The 18731-nt window shown below is 43.6% G+C and overlaps 1 protein-coding gene across 15 annotated transcripts in view; it reads left to right on the top strand.

The window, feature by feature from the left end:
• The window catches only part of LOC119160784 (uncharacterized), a 708235-nt gene that overhangs the window by 386745 nt on the left and 302759 nt on the right, over positions 1-18731 (top strand). For all 15 annotated transcript variants that reach the window (XR_012887742.1, XR_012887741.1, XR_012887743.1 and 12 more), the window contains one exon: positions 6054-6181. Coding sequence is in view for 12 of the 15 variants with exons in the window: in XM_075880899.1 (XP_075737014.1) it covers positions 6054-6181 (128 nt within the window). In the remaining 3 variants the exon portion in view is untranslated. The remainder of the gene's footprint in view (positions 1-6053; positions 6182-18731) is intronic.

The following is an 18731-nucleotide window of genomic DNA, read 5'->3' as shown; positions in this document are numbered from 1 at the left end:
CGTCTTTAGGGATTGTCGGCGCTTGACATTGCCGCGCGCAACTTCTCATGCCAGGTGAATGCTGATGCTGAAGTAGACATACTTTACAAGCTGCGTGCGAAATTGATTGAATCGCTGCAAGGCAAACGTGTGCAGATGCGCACCACCGATTACTTTAATTAATGACGGATGTCCTGGGATTTTCGAATAAATGTAAGTCTTCTGAAACATACCTCTGTGTGTTAGCTCAATGCACATGCACCACTGCATGAGGAGCCCTCAGTTTATTTAGCTTTTATTAATTCGAACTTCTTTTAATTCTAACAAGTTGTCGGGCCCCTTCGAGTTCGAATCATCGAGATTCGTCTATACATATGTATTCTATTGGCATTCGATTCAAAATTATTTGACCAAAATCACTCTTCGCTTCAAACCTAAAGTTTACTATCCGCACAAGCATACATTTTACTGCTCCTAAACTTGCTCCAAATTATATTTCGGCTGCTACACCTCTAATCACATTTAATTGATTCTGTTTCTGATGAAGTATCATTCATAGGAGATTACAAGGTTTCCCAGGTGAAAGATTTGTGAATGGTGTCAACTGGGAACATTTCAGTGGCAGACCAGTTTGGTCTAAAATACCAGACTAAAATGGTCTTTTATTGGACAGTTACGTTGTGAACACCTATTGTTCATTTGCTTGCAGGGAAAGTAGACATATATTGTACAAAGAATAAGCCTTGCCTTTTTTTTTTTTAAATGACCGAATGTAGATTGGGTCATGCATGCATCCTGCCTTCAGCATTGGCTTACTGAGCGCAACGTGAACTTCTGTGAAGTCTGTGGTGATCGTTTCCAGATGGTCTCCCAACCTTTTACTGCACTAGGCTTCTTCTGTTGGGTGTCCAAAACAAGGGACAGCTGTTGCGAGAACGTCTCTGCGACCTGTTCGGGATATTGGCACGGATTCTTCTTTGATTTGGGGCTGGTCATGAACTTGCCTTGTACCCATCGGCTGATGCGCCTCTTTCCCTCTAGCACGAAGTGGGTAGGAAATGGTAATTGATTGATATGTGGGGTTTAACGTCCCAAAACCACTATATGATTAAGAGAGACGCCGTAGTGGAGGGCTTCGGAAATTTAGACCACCTGGGGTTCTTTAACGTGCACCCAAATCTGAGCACACGGGCCTACAACATTTCCGCCTCCATCGGAAATGCAGCCGCCGCAGCCGGGATTCGAACCCGTGCCCTGCGGGTCAGCAGCCGAGGTAGGAAATGGTAGTGGAACACTAATGCTCACCTGGGAAATCCACAAAATGTTGGATATCTTGGCCCAATGCAGATAGCCTGAAAAATTAACTGTGTATTGTCATGTCGGTCCATCTTCTATGTGATTTATCGCAACTTTGTTTTGCTTAGTTATTGATTCCCAGTTGTTCTGACAAAAGCAGTCCCAGCTTTTTCAACTACTCGCAACAATTCTTCGAGTGGCTAAGTTTCTGCTACTGTGAAAAGTTTTCAAAGACCATCATAATCTCAGCCACACATGCAGGGGTGCAACAGCTGTGCTGGTTGCATCAATTTGATACGATTCCCAATTGCTGAAATTGTGCCACGCTGCGCCAAAATGCAAAGCTAGTCTCAAGATTTTTTTTTCAGGTGCGCTAATTTTGATGAGAAATGCAGGTCACGTCAGCCACCTGCAGCTTGCGCTATCAGTAAAAGTGCGTACACCCGTACTATAGTTCCTAGAATATACTTAAAGGAGCTGTCTACCATCCTTTAAGGCTTTTCTTTTCAATGTCGCTATAAAAAGCGTATTGTCTGAAGTGTAATCTTTCAGGGGTTTCGCTGGAAAGTGCATAGAAATTTTTAAAACAGAATTCTGCTATCCGAGTTCGGTTTCCTTTCATCAGTAAGATGAATGCCCATAACACTGGTCGGTGGAGGCAATGAAAATCGTACTGCGGGTAAAAGTCCAGAACTGAAACCGCATGCGGTCATTACAGGTTTCATCGAGTTTTGTTTATTATTAAAAGAAATACCTTAGTAATCATTGAAGACACGCACACACTTTTTGTTGTTTTTATTAACGGCGGCGAAGGCCATGCTCACGTTTCTGCACCGTTTGCATGCAGGCAAGCGAACACACCGCCGGCAGCGCCACCAGGTGCCGCTTCGAACACATGAGAAAAAAAGCAAAAATTGGCCTCTGCGGCAGCCTAAAGCTGCTTCAAGTGCGTAACATACAATTCCAGGTTATACATGTACTAATTCTTTTTTAAGGGACAAAAACGCTCAATTCCGCCAATGTGATGAACGATCTTCTCATTAGTGCCACAATCAAAAAACATTTTCCATATGGTAGACAGCTTTTTAAAATACTCTAGGCACACACGCTACGCTCGCAAAACACGATTGACCAAATAAAGTAACAACGCAGCGTGCCCATTGGCCCTCTGATTGCAGCAGTTATCTATGGGCGGGACAATAAAACTACAAGATAAAGATACGTTGCTGGCTTCGTGGGAAATGTAAATTTCTTAGCCTGAAAACGTGGCTACGGCTTGTTCAGAACTAAATCTGGAAGCGTATGCTGTGTTTTCCACGCCCGAAGAAGCTTGACGAGCCGCAAGACGCCGTCGTTGCCCCAGTGATCATGTTGATTGTCTTATCAGTGGCACATAAAACATTCTTTTTTTTTGAAGTCGAATCGTTTCGTCTCTGCCATGGTCCTAGTAATAGGTATCCGGTACCGTCGCCGGGCCAACGGGTGCACGCCATTATTGCTTTACCTGGTTAAACGCACCTTGTAAGGAAGCCGAAGCGCCACCTAACCCCATGGTGAAAAAAAAGGGTGGGAAGTGAGGTGGTGCTGTAGCGGTTAGAAAATTTCTTGCTAATGTTGCTTGAGCCACCTTCGCCGCAGTGTACCGGTGTCCTGCAAAAAAGCGTATTGAGATTTAGAAGGGGCTGTTAGCGCTAGTAGGACAATGCACATTTTACACAATTACTCATGCGTTTGTACCCCGCACAATTCTGAGTTGCAGTATAACTGATGTCTAAATAAGCTAGTGGCTACCATTTGAAGCAGTGTATTACTTTCCTGCTTCCCTAAAAATAACTAACTAGATTGTATGCCAGTTTTTTTTTTTGCCGCCTCCTACTTCTCAGTTTTACGAATCTCTCAAATTTCAAGATTTGCAGATTGCAGATTGATATCTAAATTTGCTGAGTTTATCAAATGATTTGACAGGTATAGCAAATGCTCATAGGACTTCATCACTGTTTGTTCAGCAAGGTGGTTCAAAATGCTGCTTTCATTGAAATAGCAGTGCTCGTGTTCACACTGCATGATTTAGGTGATGTTAAATGGTTAATACATATTTTTTTCTGAACGTAAGCGTTGTTTTTTTTAATGCTCCAAGTTTGGTATTCCGTAATAAAAAATGCATGTTTTTTTCTCGTAACTTGTTTCAAATTGGGAATTTAGTGCTCTAAGAGTAGCATTTTGCTGCTCTTAAAATTGCTCGAAATTGTATTTCGGCACTTGCACCACTGCACATGCTTGAGTAGTTCTAGGCAGCTCAAAAAGCCAGCACGCTGACACTAACGCTTCTTTTGGGCTCGATTATCCATAAAGCAGCACTTCTTTAAAGGGACTGACAACTGATTTTTCTCGGCCCTTTTTTTTTAAACGGTGAAACAGAACGCTCACTCTTTATAGCGTTTGTAGCTTCATTAGTTAATCCCAAAAGCGGGTAGTTATTTTAGAAGCAGTGCTGTATTTATTCGCATAATAGGTGCACTTTTTTTCCAGAAAGCTCCAAGTTTGGAGTGCCCCTATTACGCGGGGTAAAATTTCCAAAAATTTTGTTCAGACTACTACAGCATAGACCGTTGATAATGTACGTCGCCGAAGTCCCGCTTATTTGGACTATAGCCAAAAAAACCTTCTTCTTAGGCTACACTAGCGCAAAACCTGTTGAGCATGCAATCTCGTGTGTCCAAGAATCGAGGCATGCAATGCAGTGTGTATTCAAATTTCCAAAAATTGAGATAGAAAGATCAACATCACCAACAAAAATGAATGTGAAAAACAAAGAAAAAAAATCATGAAATGAAAGTGCCATCATGGATATTCACCGATTTCATTTCAGGCCACCTAGATTATGCGCATTATCACGACTGAAATTTTGTGCGCTGGCTGGTGCCGATCGTTCGATTTCACAGGATCACACCTTATATCCTAAACACTACAATGGAATCACGAACCACCATTCGAGATTACAAGCCCAAGCCTTTTTTCCTTTAAATAAAGTCACTGAAAAGAGTGATCCTGCACAAAACTGCAATTTTGATTGCCCTCAACCGCCACCGAAAAGCACCAACAGTGATTAGGCCTAGCTAGCCTATGACTTGGCATGTTGTCGCGGGATGTTTGTACAAGGCTACTTGCCCAAAGCGACAAGTTATAGCTGCCAGGTGGTCAACAGATATGAGCAAGCACTACATAACGCAGCACCTACAATAAGTGTTAAACGTGGGGATTATGCCCAAGCCAAGCAGTCACATTTTTGACAATTTGCTGTGTGGCAGAAAAAAGTGCCGAAGGCCTCGCACGTGCACCAACAGCAAGCAAGACGCATACGTGCGACGTAGAAGCTCGTATGCGTAGAACTGTTCTGGGCCCATCTCTAGTCAGAAAACAAAACTGCATTCAAGCCAGCGTGACTGGCAGCTGGTGTCGCAAAGCGGTGGAGACGGGAGGAGTTGCGATAAGAGATGAGAGCAGACTTAGGAGAGACATGCGAAAAAGTTGGGATAGAGTGATGCATGTGTAGGGGAGCATACGGCTGGAAGGCGACCTCGAAAACTAAAACACGCGGGAAGAAGAAATATTGTGTAGCTTACTTGCAGTGTCCATGAAGCGCACACTTCGCGCATTGAAGAACTTCGGAGAGCGGTCTGCACGTGCAGAGGTCAGAGAATCGCATTGTGGCATCGAAGGACTTGCGTGGCCCCGCCGACTTCGATAATTTGCAATTCATTCCATGTAAAAGCCATTTTCACGCTTCCGATACGTGCAGAGGGCATGCTGACCTGAGTGCGAAGTGAGCAAGAACAGCTCTTATACACCGAATGAATCGGGAATTATCAAAGTTGGTAGGGTAGCACAAGCGCATGTGCTGCAAGGATACAACAACGATCCAGACAAGATGTAGACGATCGGGTACAGTTGATGGCCGGGGACGGCAGGGTCGCCGTTTAACAATAAGAATCTATGCTCACTGCGCCGATGGCTTATCGGTGGTCGAAAGTGGTTTTCTGGGAAGTTGCTGGAGTGCCGTTCTGATCACTGTAACCACTCAACAATGCTCAGAGATGTTCGTTGTAAGTGTTTATTAAAATAATGGATATTTCTCAGTCACGCACGGGTATAGTGTGTTTTAGGGGAAAGTTCGTTTTAAGTGGGGCTGTTATATGTGGGCTCCACCGTTTTTCAATTTTAATACTTTCTATATGTTGTAGGTTAATTGTAAACTTCATTAGTGACAGTTCCGGAACCTGTCACATACTGGCACTTGCATCTTGCTCACAGTCTAAGCAGGCTTCAAGTAAACTGGCCTGCTGTTGTTTTAAACGCCCTTGGAGAGAAACAACAAAGCACATTAGTGCAGCTATGTTCCATGGTGCATGTATGTCCCGTTGATAATAGCTAGAATTTTTTGACGCATTTTAACGTGGTATGACTTTCCCGCTGTGTAAGCGATGTGGTGTTCTGGCCTGATGAAGCAATTTCACGGCTGCTTGTTTTCATGTCCGTAGATTTTTGTTCTTGTTATAAATTTCATCAGAAGAGGATAAGCGCAGTGTAACACAATTGTCGTAGCTGCTTTATTAGCAATCCAAAGTTGCCTTGAAGATGAGTGTGGCTCTACTCTGTGTTCATCTAATATGTCTTGCAAAAGGTTATAGAAAAAGTAGGGCCGGTTGTTGTCCATAAATGAAAGAGTGTGCATGGGGCCTTGAACTCTCTCCAACTCATATGTGTTTACTTGTCTGCAGCGAGTGAGTGGCTGTGCAAGCACTTGCAGGAAAGGGCACACTGGAAAGATGTACTGCTCAGCACACAAGATTCTTTGCTTTGGTGTGTTTCCACTCATAATCACCAAGAACTGCTTGGAGACTATGCGGTGAGTGAAGTTGGTCAACACAGTCATGCCTTCAATGTATCATTGCTTTTCTGCAGTTGGTTTGTGCGATGACTCTATGAGAGAACTGTGCTTTTTGAATGTCCGTGGCCCTAGATGCTACAGCAAAAGAATCATTGCTTTGCTGTAAGCTATGTACTGTTTCCGAATATTTGAAAGAGCTAAAGTGACATCATAGATACAGTTGGATAATAAACTTATCATTTGGATTTCAAAATTTTAGTTCTAAACTGCCAATAACCAATAAGCTTTGCCTGATTACTGAGTTGGTGTCGGTCTCCTTTGGCAAGTGTGAAATGGGAGCTCTCATTTTTAAAGTGCTTGAGTTACAGCCCCAGTTATGCCCCTTTCGATTTAGATTAGGCCTCAATCTGGCTAAGAATTTCGGTCATAATAGAAAGCTATTGTACTACGAGCATCATTATTATCTTGTGGGGCTCTAATGCTTTAAGTATTCCTGAGTAAGTCCATAGAAAATAATAAGCATGCAAAATAAGTAATAAAGGTAGTGCTGCAGAACCTTTATCAAAAACAACTTTTGTTCCTTATTCGACTACAAGTAGGTGAAATTGTGAATTACAAAATGTTGCTAATATTGTTGCATCACGATTAGGACGAATGCTTACCTTAAAGGGATAATGAACAAAATTTCTTGCTTCCAAGATTTTCAACCAAATTGACAGATTGGTTCCTGAAATCAACAGAGATAACCTTCATTCTAGGCAGAAACTACAGGAATATAATGAATTTATTGGGTTTTCACAAACTGCTGTGTCTAGTGGATGCGTCGTGAACTACAGGAGAGCATGTTTGATGATGTCAAACCTGCCTGAAACGGGAAAGCCAGCCATCGCTTGCGTCTCTTGACTCGCGCATCTCCCCCTCTGGTTCGCAGAACCAGTATGAACAGGAGCGGTTGCGAACAATGCTCCCGGCTAAGGGAAATCATCAGCGCTTTTGTGGAAGGAGGAGAGTGGAAAGAAAAGAGAGGTGGGGAAAAGGAAAAGAAGGACGGGAACTCGTGCACTCTGCCTGTGCCTCGGCAAATATGACGTCACAGCTCCCGCTCTCATGAGGCCGCCACGCACTGACAATCCATCAAAAATACAGCCAACTGCTTAAAAATGTGGGAAATTAACTCTGTTTATTACAACAATTGTATCTTCCGAGTAGAACTACGAAGTTTTGTCAGTTTTACCAATTTTTTTTTTTCACTATCTCTTTAACTCTTTCATTTTACATCTATTCAAATTGATCATTGTTGATTGATGCTTCGAATAGTTTATTTTGGCATGTTCAATTTTTTTCTCGTGAACTCAGCCCTTTGTATTAGTTAGTCCAGTCACTGAACTTTCAGAATCAGTTGCCCATTTTGGCTACATAGTAATTTTTAACATACCTTTGTGTGAATCAGTGTGTATGCATTTGGGAAAAAATGCTTGGCTGACAAGCTGAAGAGAAATGCGTGCTGCTCGTGGTTATGGTGCACTAACATCAAAGTTTTGTCAGAAGAGCCTTTGCAAATCAAATGTCAAGTTGTTGTGTCAGCTTTGCAATCTGACAGTGTTGAGTGGTGATAATTGCCTGAAATTTATGCCAGCTATTCACTAGAGAGCTCATGTTTGAATTTGGGGAAGATTTTTTTTTTTTTTTCACAGAACTTATTTCTGAAGCTCAGCTGTTGGTATAGTGTGTGAAGGTAACCTTTTAAGATAGCTTCGGTTTTGCTGGTATTGCTGTACGAGATACAGTGCCGTATCTAGTGTGACTAATTGCACCTATGGTGGCGCCATCATGTGCACAAGAGTGCTCACCTGTGACACGAGAAATGCACATATCAATAAACTACATATCTTATAAGCACACCTGAAAATGCGTAAAGACGGTATTTTAGTTTGATCATGACAGCACCTCAGCTTCAAGCTCTCATGATGAGCATGTCTCACGTCAGCCTGGAACATCCACAGCCGTTCAGGGGTCGATTTCGTTTATGATCTCAAGTGTTCTCCTGCATCGCACATGCATAGATGCTGACCTTTGTCCACGATCTCAGAGCTTCTCTATTTACGTGCGAGGTCTACTTGTCACTAGGGTGCGATATGTTTACTAGGGTGCGATGTGCTAGTGCCTGCTACAAAGCTTCTCCTCTTGACAACAAACATCTCGGCACTGCAATAGCATATTATGCTTTAGGCCCGTGTGCATTTAATACTCTCTGCAAAAATACAAACAAGCTTGGATGCGTACTTTGGAATGCCAAGCTATGAGGCGAGAGCTGGCTCATGAAAAGGGGAGACAACAGATGAATTGATGAGGTTTATTGGACATCCAAATCATATACTCTGCAGGGACGTCTGCTTCGGCAGGCGTTTGGTGTGTAGTGATACCACGGACCTGAGCTACCCGCAAGGGTATCTTGAGCTATCAAGGTAATGGTGCTTGGCGCCCCCACGGAACTCTTAGCCCCAAACCTCTGCTGTTACTCGCACCGTGGCTACAGGTTGCAAGGTGGAAGGTTATAAACGGCGAACGGTGGCGGTCGGGGTCTCGGTCAATCCCTGGCCCACGAGCCTCCACCTGTTTATCAGGTTGGAGGCTCCGGGACCTTGTTGAGAGTAGAAGGGTGAACCTCAGCTGACATATTAGAAACGTTTTATTTATATATAATGCATGGTATCTATTCACTCTAAAAATGATTGGCCTCAGAAAAGAAGCCACACCGAAGTCTTACGAAAAGATAAGTTTTCTGAAACATTCCCAAAGTTCTTGGTTGTTCCCTAAAGACAAAGAACTAATGACATCGAAATCAGTCTTCAAGATCGCAAAGTCACTAGAAAGGGCAGTCGGTACAGACTACAAGGTAAAGAACCTTTCATCAGGCGACCTCTTGATCGAAGTACAAACAAAAGAACAAAGTGAAGCTCTCCAGAAGCACAAAGAAATTGCCGAACAAACAGTCACTGTCACATTGCACTGCAGCTTGAATAGTGTGCAAAGGGTAATTTCTGAAAAACAGTTGATGAATGAAACACAGATATTCTCGAAAGTCTGTAAAGTCAAGGAGTCAGTGCTGTCCGAAGGATTACAATCAAAAGAGCCAAGGAGGAGATAAAGACCAAACACTTAGTTATAACGTTTTACCGCCACAATATACCAGAAAAGGTAAATGTATCACATTTAAATTGTCCTGTCTGGGCATATGTCCCCAATTTAAGGAGATGCTTTAACTGTCAACGGTACGGACAAGGTTCACAGGCCTGCCAAGGAACGACCACTTGTGCGAAATGTGGAGACAAGAACCACCCATCAGGGGATTGTGACTCAACAGTCACAAAATGCTCCAACTGTCACACCCCGCGTACTCAAGATTCTGCGAGATCTTCAAGAAAGAGAAAGAAATCATGCCACTGAAAGTAAACGAATATATCACATACCCCGAGGCATGCCGAAAGCATGCGATGTTTTCAGGCTCGCGCTATGCGGATGCAGCTCGCCAGGGAGCAGAGCAGCGTCTGGTATCTACAGGCTGCCAGTACAGCTTCGCTGATGTGGCACAACCTTTGCCCCCTCGTGAGGCTCCATCAGGTGCCCAAAAGGCCTTGGCTTTTGACGCAAGGCCCATATTAACAACTAACACACCGCAAGTGGATTCTGTTGTGAAATCCATCGCAACGTGCACTATTCCTATGGTACTTTTACCTACGGATAAAGCACCACCAAAAAATACTGCGCCTACAGGCAAGCAGCTTGAACGAACACCTTCAGTGTCTAAGCTTTCTGATGAAGCAATGAACACGACGACTACTACATCAGGGACACCTGCCCGGAAACAACCTGGTTTGCCTCTTGGCCAAGGTAAATCAGGTCGTCGACCAGTTCCTGCCCCTGGAAAAGGGAGGTGACTAGAAATGTGTTTCACCTTATTCTGAAACCAACAAACTTAAATTTTATACAGTGCAGATCACTTATAACGTAACCGCTTTTTGCGCGGGACCAGTTATAACGTGGTTTTTTTTGACCACCAATATGTCGCCCATAGAACTCAATGTATAGGCCGACCGTTTATTGCGTAGGCGCGCGAAGGAGAATACCGGTTATAGCGCGGAGTTTTTAGGCGCGCGACCATAAAATCGGCGAACGGAGCACGGTCGGCACGATTTCCCGGCGGAGTTCCCGGCGCACCGGAACATTGGGAGTGTGAGCGGGAGGGCGCACGTGGAGACCGCCGCGAAAAGTCAAACATTGCGGAGGAGAAGAGAGGGAGTTGGGGAGACCTTGGAAGGAGGGAGCGTGTTTTCGTCACCGTGGCGACCGTGGCAGCATCCGATCCGGGTGCACGCTGCGCGGAGTGGGTGAGAGAAGCGGTAGCATGCTTTTTTTTTCTCAACCTCCTTCTTTTGTCTCTTTGGATTTGCTGTGTGCGCTTCGCCGTGTCGTTGCCGTCTGAGAGCCCAGAGCACGTGTGTTGCGTAGCTCCTGTCGCCATGGCGTCGCCGGCGTCTTCAAGCGGTGTGAAAAAACGCCGTGCCTTATCGCTGGAGATTAAGGAAGGCATCATAAGGGACATTGAGAGTGACCATCTACAAAAACAAGGGGAAACTGCGGCAGCAACTGCAGCAAGATTCGTCTTCCCTGTCACAGAAGAGAATACGTACGTCAAATTACGAAGACGGGGACGCAGCACTGTTCAGGTGGTTCCGCGAAGTTAGGGCTCAGAGCATCCCAGTAAGCGGCCCCATGCTCCAACAAAAGGCCAAGTGTCTTGGAACTCTTTTAGACCACGACGACTTCAATCCACTCAACGGGTGGATTCAGCGTTTCAAAGATCGCCATGGCATCAGCTGCAAAGTGGTGTGCGAAGAAAGCGGCGCTGTCGACGACGAGTCTATCGAAGTCTAGCTTCACTTGAACTTGGAGAGTATGCTGTCGACCTATACTGACAGAAACATTTATAATGCCGATGAAGCCGGTTTATTTTATAACCTTTTGCCCAACCGCACGCTTGTGCTGAAAGGCGAAGCCTGCTCCGGCCACAAGGTCTCAAAGGAGCGCATAACTGTATTGTTTTGCGCCAATTTGGACGGGAGCAACAAGCACCGCCTCTTTGTCATAGGTCAATCGGCAAGGCTAGGTTGCTTTAAAAAGCGAGAGTGCCTGCCAGTGACCTACAAAGCCAATAAAAAGGCGTGGATGACGCAGGATTTGGTCACCAGCTGGCTTTGCAAGTTTGATGAAGATATGGTGGCAGAGAAGCGGCGAGTCGTGTTTATCCTCGACAACTGCACGGCCCACAACGTCAAGCCGAAGTTGACCGCAGTCAACCTAAAGTTTTTGCCTGCCAACACTACAGCAAAATGTCAACCTCTCGACCAGGGTTTCATCGCAACCATAAAGGCGCTGTACAAAAAGCGCATTTGCGAGAGAGTTTTGCTGAGCATGCAGCAGCAGCAGCCTCTTAAAGTGAACTTAAGAGGCGCAATTGACATGGTGGTCGCTTCATGGTGGCAGGTAAAGGCCGATACCATAAGCAAGTGTTTAAAGGGGCAGGCTTCGTGCGCAATGCAGAGGCTCTGGAAGACGATGAGCAGAGCGACACGTCGCTCGCCGATGAGACCCTCAACACTGACGACGTGTGGTCCTGCCTCGTTGACAGCAACTTTGTAACCGCCACCGACACTTTCCAAGAACTTGTCGATGCCGGGGAGTTTGAGCTTTCTGTCTGCGAGGAAGCGAGCACAGATGACGCGATCATCGCAGCGGTGCGCGGTAGTGCGGAGGTTGCAACGGACGACGAGTCGGACGGCGAAGACGATGTCGACCTGACGCCAGAACCAGATTTCCGTGCAAAGACGCATTGGAATACCTCACTAAAGCGAAAATGTACTGCGCGAAAAACAGTTTGAGCGAGAAATCGCTTCAGTGCTTAAGCTTTGTGGAGGACGAAATTGTTCGCAGCGCTGTTCGCAAGCATCGCCAGACGAAAATAACGGCGTTCTTCCGCTGATGCCGGACTTGAGAACTTTGTTTCCGTGCGGTGTTGTGATTGTGTTTAATGTGTCTGCGAGTGAAAAGTGTAGTAAATTGCTTTTGAAAGGTGGGTTGCCCTTTTGACATAGGCAAAGGCCGAAAAACTCATGCTTTGGTTATAACGCGGTACCGCTTATAGCGCGGATTTTTACAACTCCCGTGACTTACGTTATAAGCGGTCTACACTGTATCACCTATTGCATATCCCACTGTACAACAAAACAGTGATGATGCTAATGCCTAACAAAAAAAAATGACACTCATTGTTCACTGGAACTTCCGTGGACTCCTGCGCAACCTAGGTGATACAAAAGACATTTTAAATCGTTTCTTTTCTTTAGCTTTATGCGTTCAGGAAACAAACCTGGATCTTCAAAACACGTACTTTATTAGACAGTACAAAGTTGTTCGCTGAGACCGTGACACCATAGGTCGCCTATCCGGCGGCGTTGCAATCATAATAAAATGCAAAACTACACCACAAGACATCCGGTTACAAATCATTTTGAAAGCAGTTGCAGTTAGTGTAGTACCGTTCAAAACAGTAACCATTTGTTCTATATACCTTCCTCCTCATTCATACGCAGATAACTGTTCGTGACCTGGAAGAACTGATTGAACAACTTCCAAAACCTTTTATCTTGGTCAGCAACTTTAATGCACACAGCTCGATGTGGGGCAGCATGACAACAGACACCAGGGGGCAAATCATAGAAGACTTCATTCTGACTAACGACATTTGAATCCTTAACACAATTGTTCGAACATACTGCACACCAAGCACAAAAAAGATGAGTTGTCTTGACTTAGCTCTCTGCTCATCGGATTTCTACGTCTACTTAATTTGGGAAGTTCATGATAATTCATACGGGAGCGACCACCTGCCATGCCTCATACATCTGACCCAGCCAACCACACTACCCACCAAACCGCAAAGGTGGAAGCTACACTTAGCAAACTGGACCCTCTACACTAGTTATGCTTCTCTAGAAGAAGAATACAATGAGCGTCTGAGCGTAGATGAAATAAATGGAAAATTTACTATCTGTCTGCTAGCAGCGGCATCCATATCAATACCGCAGACATCGGCACTTGCGCGAAAACATAGGAAACCATGGTGGACTTAAGAGGGCCGTGCTGCGAAAAAGAAACAAAACAAAGCCTGGGGTGCTTTCAGGAGATACCCGACGTATGCAAATTTAATAAGCTTCAAACGAGCTCGATCGCAGGCATGCTACATTCGCAAACAAGCAGAAAAAGTGTCTTGGCAAAAATATGTATCTTCCATAAATAGCTCATCACCAAGCAAAAAAGTATGGGAGGGTGTCCGAAAAATGAACGGAGATTACAGAGCCTATACTATCTCTCTCCTCACCCCTCCTGGTGTTCAAACCACAATCGAAGATCAGGCAAACATTTTAGGAGAACATTTTGCACATATATTAAGTTTGGCAAACTGCAATCCAGCTTTCGTTTCATACAAAACAAAAATAGAAAAGCAGAAACTTCCTACCAAAGGTGGTACAAAGGAAGAATATAACAGCCTAATCACTATCGACAAATTGGAAAATGCACTCAAAACACGAAAGCAAACTGCCCCAGGCCTTGATAACGTCCATTACATTGCGATCCAACACCTATCTGAAAGCGTAACGTATGCGTTACTCAAGTTCTTCAACAAGGTATGGGTTACGGGCAAACTACCTTTAGCATGGAAAAAGGCTGTTGTCATACCTTTCCTAAAGACAGGAAAACCACATACTCTACCCAATAGCTACCGCCCTATAGCCTTAACAAGTTGCTTAGCAAAATCATTCGAAAGCATAATAAATGTCAGGCTCACGTTCATCCTTCAACAACATAACCTTCTAGACACTAACCAGTGTGGTTTTACACAAACGAGATCAACATTAGACCACCTTGTCCACTTAGAACACACAATACGAGAAGCATTTATACATAAGCAATAGTGCCTAGTAGTTTTCTTTGACTTTAGAAAAGCTTATGATACTATCTGGAGGTTTGGAATCCTGTGCGACTTGGCCAATATGAGAATAAGAGGCGGAATGCTCTACTGTTTATCAGACTTTCTCGCAAATCGCACTTTTCAGGTTCGCATTGGCACTATCCTCTCGCGTACTTTCACTCATGAGAATGAGTACCACAGGGCTGTATTTTAGGCACAATCCTTTTTATTGTGAAAATGAATTCTGTTGCAAAAGAAATACCCCGTACTGTAGAGCATTCCGTATATGGGGATGACCTACAAATTGGATGTCGCTCTTCTAACATACATACCTACGAAAAACAGATACAGCCAACTATAAATAAACTATCTGAATGGGCAGATAAAAATGGCTTCAGGTTTTCAAACGACAAAACGGCGACCGTGCTGTTTTCATGCAAAAGAGGACTCCAACCTGACTCTAATTTACGGCTTAACAAACAAAATCTGCCCGTAAAAAAAAAAACACAAGTTTCTTGGTGTTATATTTCATAAATCACTGAGTTCTATACCTCATATAACTGCTCTGAAGACAAAAGCAAATAAATCTTTCAACATTCTAAAGATGCTATCTAGAAAGAACTGGGGCTTCGATAGAGCATGGATTCTTCATCTGTATCGATCATTGGTATGCAGCATCCTTGATTACGGTTGTACTGTGTACGGATCAGCAAGACTGTCATACCTCCGAAAACTAGACCCCATTCATAACCATGCTCTACGACTAGCCACGGGAGCATACAGAACATCCCCAGTAGAAAGCCTACATGTAGAAGCAAACGAACCATGCCTAGATGCCAGGCGGTGTTTACTTTTAGCCACATGCGCACTAAAAATTCACTCATTACTCTCACATTCATGTTTTAACATTGTTACACAATGCAGGGAAAGACTCTTATATACTTAGCCTTCCCCTGTGAAACCGCTCTGCCTCAGATTAGAAGAGGTTTGTCAAAAATTAAATATTCCAGAAAACTATCTGTATGTCTGGAAAAACCACAAGCTATTCCGCCATGGAAAAGTCATCAAGCCATCTGCGACTTCAAGCTTACAAAGCTCAAAAAGAGTGAAACGCCAAGGGAACACTTCATACACCAGTTCTACTCTATGCAGGAAACTTACCAAGGCTTCACAGAATTTTACTCCGACGGATCTAAAACACAGGAACATGTTGGCTGGGGAGTTATCGGAATGGAGTGGGAAGAGAGCATGAACTTACCGACTCACACTTCGATTTTTGCGACTGAACTCTTCGCGATATACACAGCAGTAAAAAAAGCAAAGAAGACAACAGCCACAACACAGTTATATATAGTGATTTTCTGAGTGCACTCCAATCACTCGCATTAAAAAAAACCGGCTCCTCATTGTAGCAGGTATATTGAGACTCGCCGCAGAGGCAAACGAAACCGGGAAAGCTATAAAATTCTGCTGGATTCCAAGTCATGTTGGTATAAAAGGAAATGAAAGGGCAGATAACAGTGCAAACATGGCAACGAAAATTTTCCATTAAAACCCAAAAATACCTTCTACCGACTGTGTAGCAGCATTTAGGGGATCACTCTACAAACAATGGCAACTAAAGTGGGATAAAAATCTAACAAACAAACTCTGTGTTATCAAACCAACGATTGGAGAATGGAAGTCATGCAGACACCAGGAGCGTTTCATAGACGTAGTTCTGTGCAGACTACCATTCGGGCATACACACCTGACCCATAGTTACCTTCTTCGTAAGGAGCAACAACCGACTTGTCAGAGGTGTGGAGAAATCTTGACAGTAAACCATCTTTTGATCTCTTGTACAAAACTAGAGCGGGAACGGAAACTTTTTTTTCAACCCCTATACCATCAACAAACACCATTTCATCCAGCTTTTTTTATTGACGATAACCCTACAATAGAACTGAAGAATCTGATCAGATTCCTAAAAGCTATAAATGTACTGAAACTACTCTGACCCTTATTATCAAAAATATTAGGACCTGTTTTTAATATTTCTCTTGTACACAAAAAATACATTACCATTGGCGCAATATAGCCATAGTCGCTCTTGCATCACAAAACCCGACACAACACAAACACATCTAATTCATATAGGCATTGTCCACATCATCCATCTACAGTATAGACCATCTATAACGCATAGAGTTCCTCACGAAAATACCTAGAGCAAATTACGGTGCCACCGTCTATATAAAAAAACCTTTTTAAAGCGATCCCAGAACACCCAGCGCGCGTGTAGAGCACTATGGGAAAAGTGTGTTAACCGAGTGAGGCTGAGGCAGCTGTTCCGGCGTGCGCGCTGCTCATTGTAGCCATGTCAGCAGAAAACAAAAAGTAGGTGCCGCCGCTTGTTCGATAATATTTTGAACCTGAACACTTGATATGTCCGTGTGTACCTGTATGTATCTCTACGAATTAATTTGAAAAAGAATAATGTAGTCAGTATAGGTGTCACCGGCCGGATGAGCTGAGCAACACGTGAGTTGCTGCGCACTACATTATTGCGTACTGATACATATACTAGTCAAAGCGTGCTGTCATGAAGAATGTGAGGTGGGGCATTGAATTCATATTTATTCAACAATTAACAGTTCACAACGCGCTATGGCATTTAATACCTTTGCAGTGTAATTGGGTTGTTAATGCCAAACTGCGGAGAAGTGTTACTAAATAATTTATAATTTTTATTGACAATTCACGTGCTGTAAAAAAAACAGTGAGCACATACCAAAGGTGTTTAATGACAAAGGAATAGAACTAGAATCCACTTGCGAGGTACCTTGCTCGGATAATTTACGTTTTCTTCGTCACTGTGGAGCATGTTTGCTGACTGTATATTGCGCATTTAGCGAAACTTGTTTTGAATTTTGTGTCGGTGCAATCGAATATTGTTTAACAGGAAATAATGATGTCATGCTTACTCCTGGCAGTAAAGAAAAAAATAAAACACTAAAAGTTGCGCATTACCCGTGTTATACTTTCCAGCTGCAAATTGATCACCTCAAGGAGGCGCAGTATTCTGCGTATTATATTGTATAAGTTTGCGAACCGCTCTTTCGCATGCAAAAAAGGATGAATACGAACTTCCTACATCCTTGAAGACAATAGCAACCGGGAATACTGCATTTATTTTATGTCTACATAAGTCGCACAGTCTAAGAGAACGTTGTGAAGGGATACAGGGTGAGTGTTGTGTTTTCCACACATTACTTACATTTTCTTCCGCAGGGCACAACAGGCCACAGCAGTCTGCAATGGGCTGAGAAAAATACTATCAGAGGCCCGCCAATTGTTCATCCAGTTTTTGGGAAGGAGTTGCTAAGGGAATTCTTCTTTCTGGTGTTCACGTACACACGTCAGCTGGACTGGTTGATGATCGAGTCAACACTCGCTTCATAGAGCATAGAGATTCATTTACTACAGCCGTCTCATTGCACCTCGAATTGTCAGTCATGCAAATAGAATTTTATCGTCAAAGGCGCAGTAACTCTGCCGAGTCACCCTATCCCGACTGCGCGAGTGATCTCGGAGGCATATTGTGAAAAACAACCAACCAACAACCAACCAACAAACAAGTCAACCTTCCATCGATAGTACACAAGATATGTAGCTTTATTAATCAACTGTAAACACGTGTTTTGAGTTTTTTGCCTTTCTGTGCCTCTTTTTGACATGTACGATGCACCGCATTTTCGTACATATAGTACATACGTTTTTTAACACGTGCACTAACCTTCCAGTTGTGAGTGAGCATTTGTGGTGTGTACATTTCTTTCCTTCTCCTACTACATGTGAATGGCACAATGCGGCGCACGTTTCTGGACTGGCTAAAGCCTGTCACGACAGCAGTGCCACTTCCATCCACTGCTTGCGGTGGCTCCACCCCACACCGCCGAGTTTACAAACTGAACAGGTTCTATAAACATTGTCTTGAACTACCTTCGCTGCAATACACTATTGGCCTGCGAAAGAGCATCTCAAGTTCGGAAGGCACTGCTAGCACTATTCACAGAACATAGCACAGTTTGTTCAGTTACTCAAGTGTGTGTACGCCGCCTAATTGGGAGTACTAATAGGATCACTGACGTCTAAAAAGAAGTTCCTGTCATTTATTTGGAGCACTGTATGACGTTTCTGCAGCCTTAAAAAATCAAACAAGACCACACAACAGTTCTTTCTTCTTTTGCCGCCCCTACTTCTCACTTAATGATAAATGCGAATGTTGACTTTTATCATTGTTTTTTGAAGGGGGGGGGGGGGGGGCATGGTCAAAATGCTTGTTTTATGAAAATATCAGTGTTCATATTCATTCTACATGGTTTAGGGGATGGTGAATGGTGTACATTTTTTTTTGCTAATTGTAAGCCTTTTTTTTTTCATACTGCTCCAAATTTAGTCTTTCGTGTTAAAAAAAAAATGCCCCCCCCCCCCCCCCTCTCTTCATGACCTGCTCCAAATTTCAATTTTAGTGCTCCAAAAGTAACATTTTACTGC

Source organism: Rhipicephalus microplus, chromosome X, assembly GCF_043290135.1.
Source record: "Rhipicephalus microplus isolate Deutch F79 chromosome X, USDA_Rmic, whole genome shotgun sequence".
NCBI lineage: Eukaryota > Metazoa > Arthropoda > Arachnida > Ixodida > Ixodidae > Rhipicephalus > Rhipicephalus microplus.
This window is presented reverse-complemented; position numbering and strand designations above follow the sequence as displayed.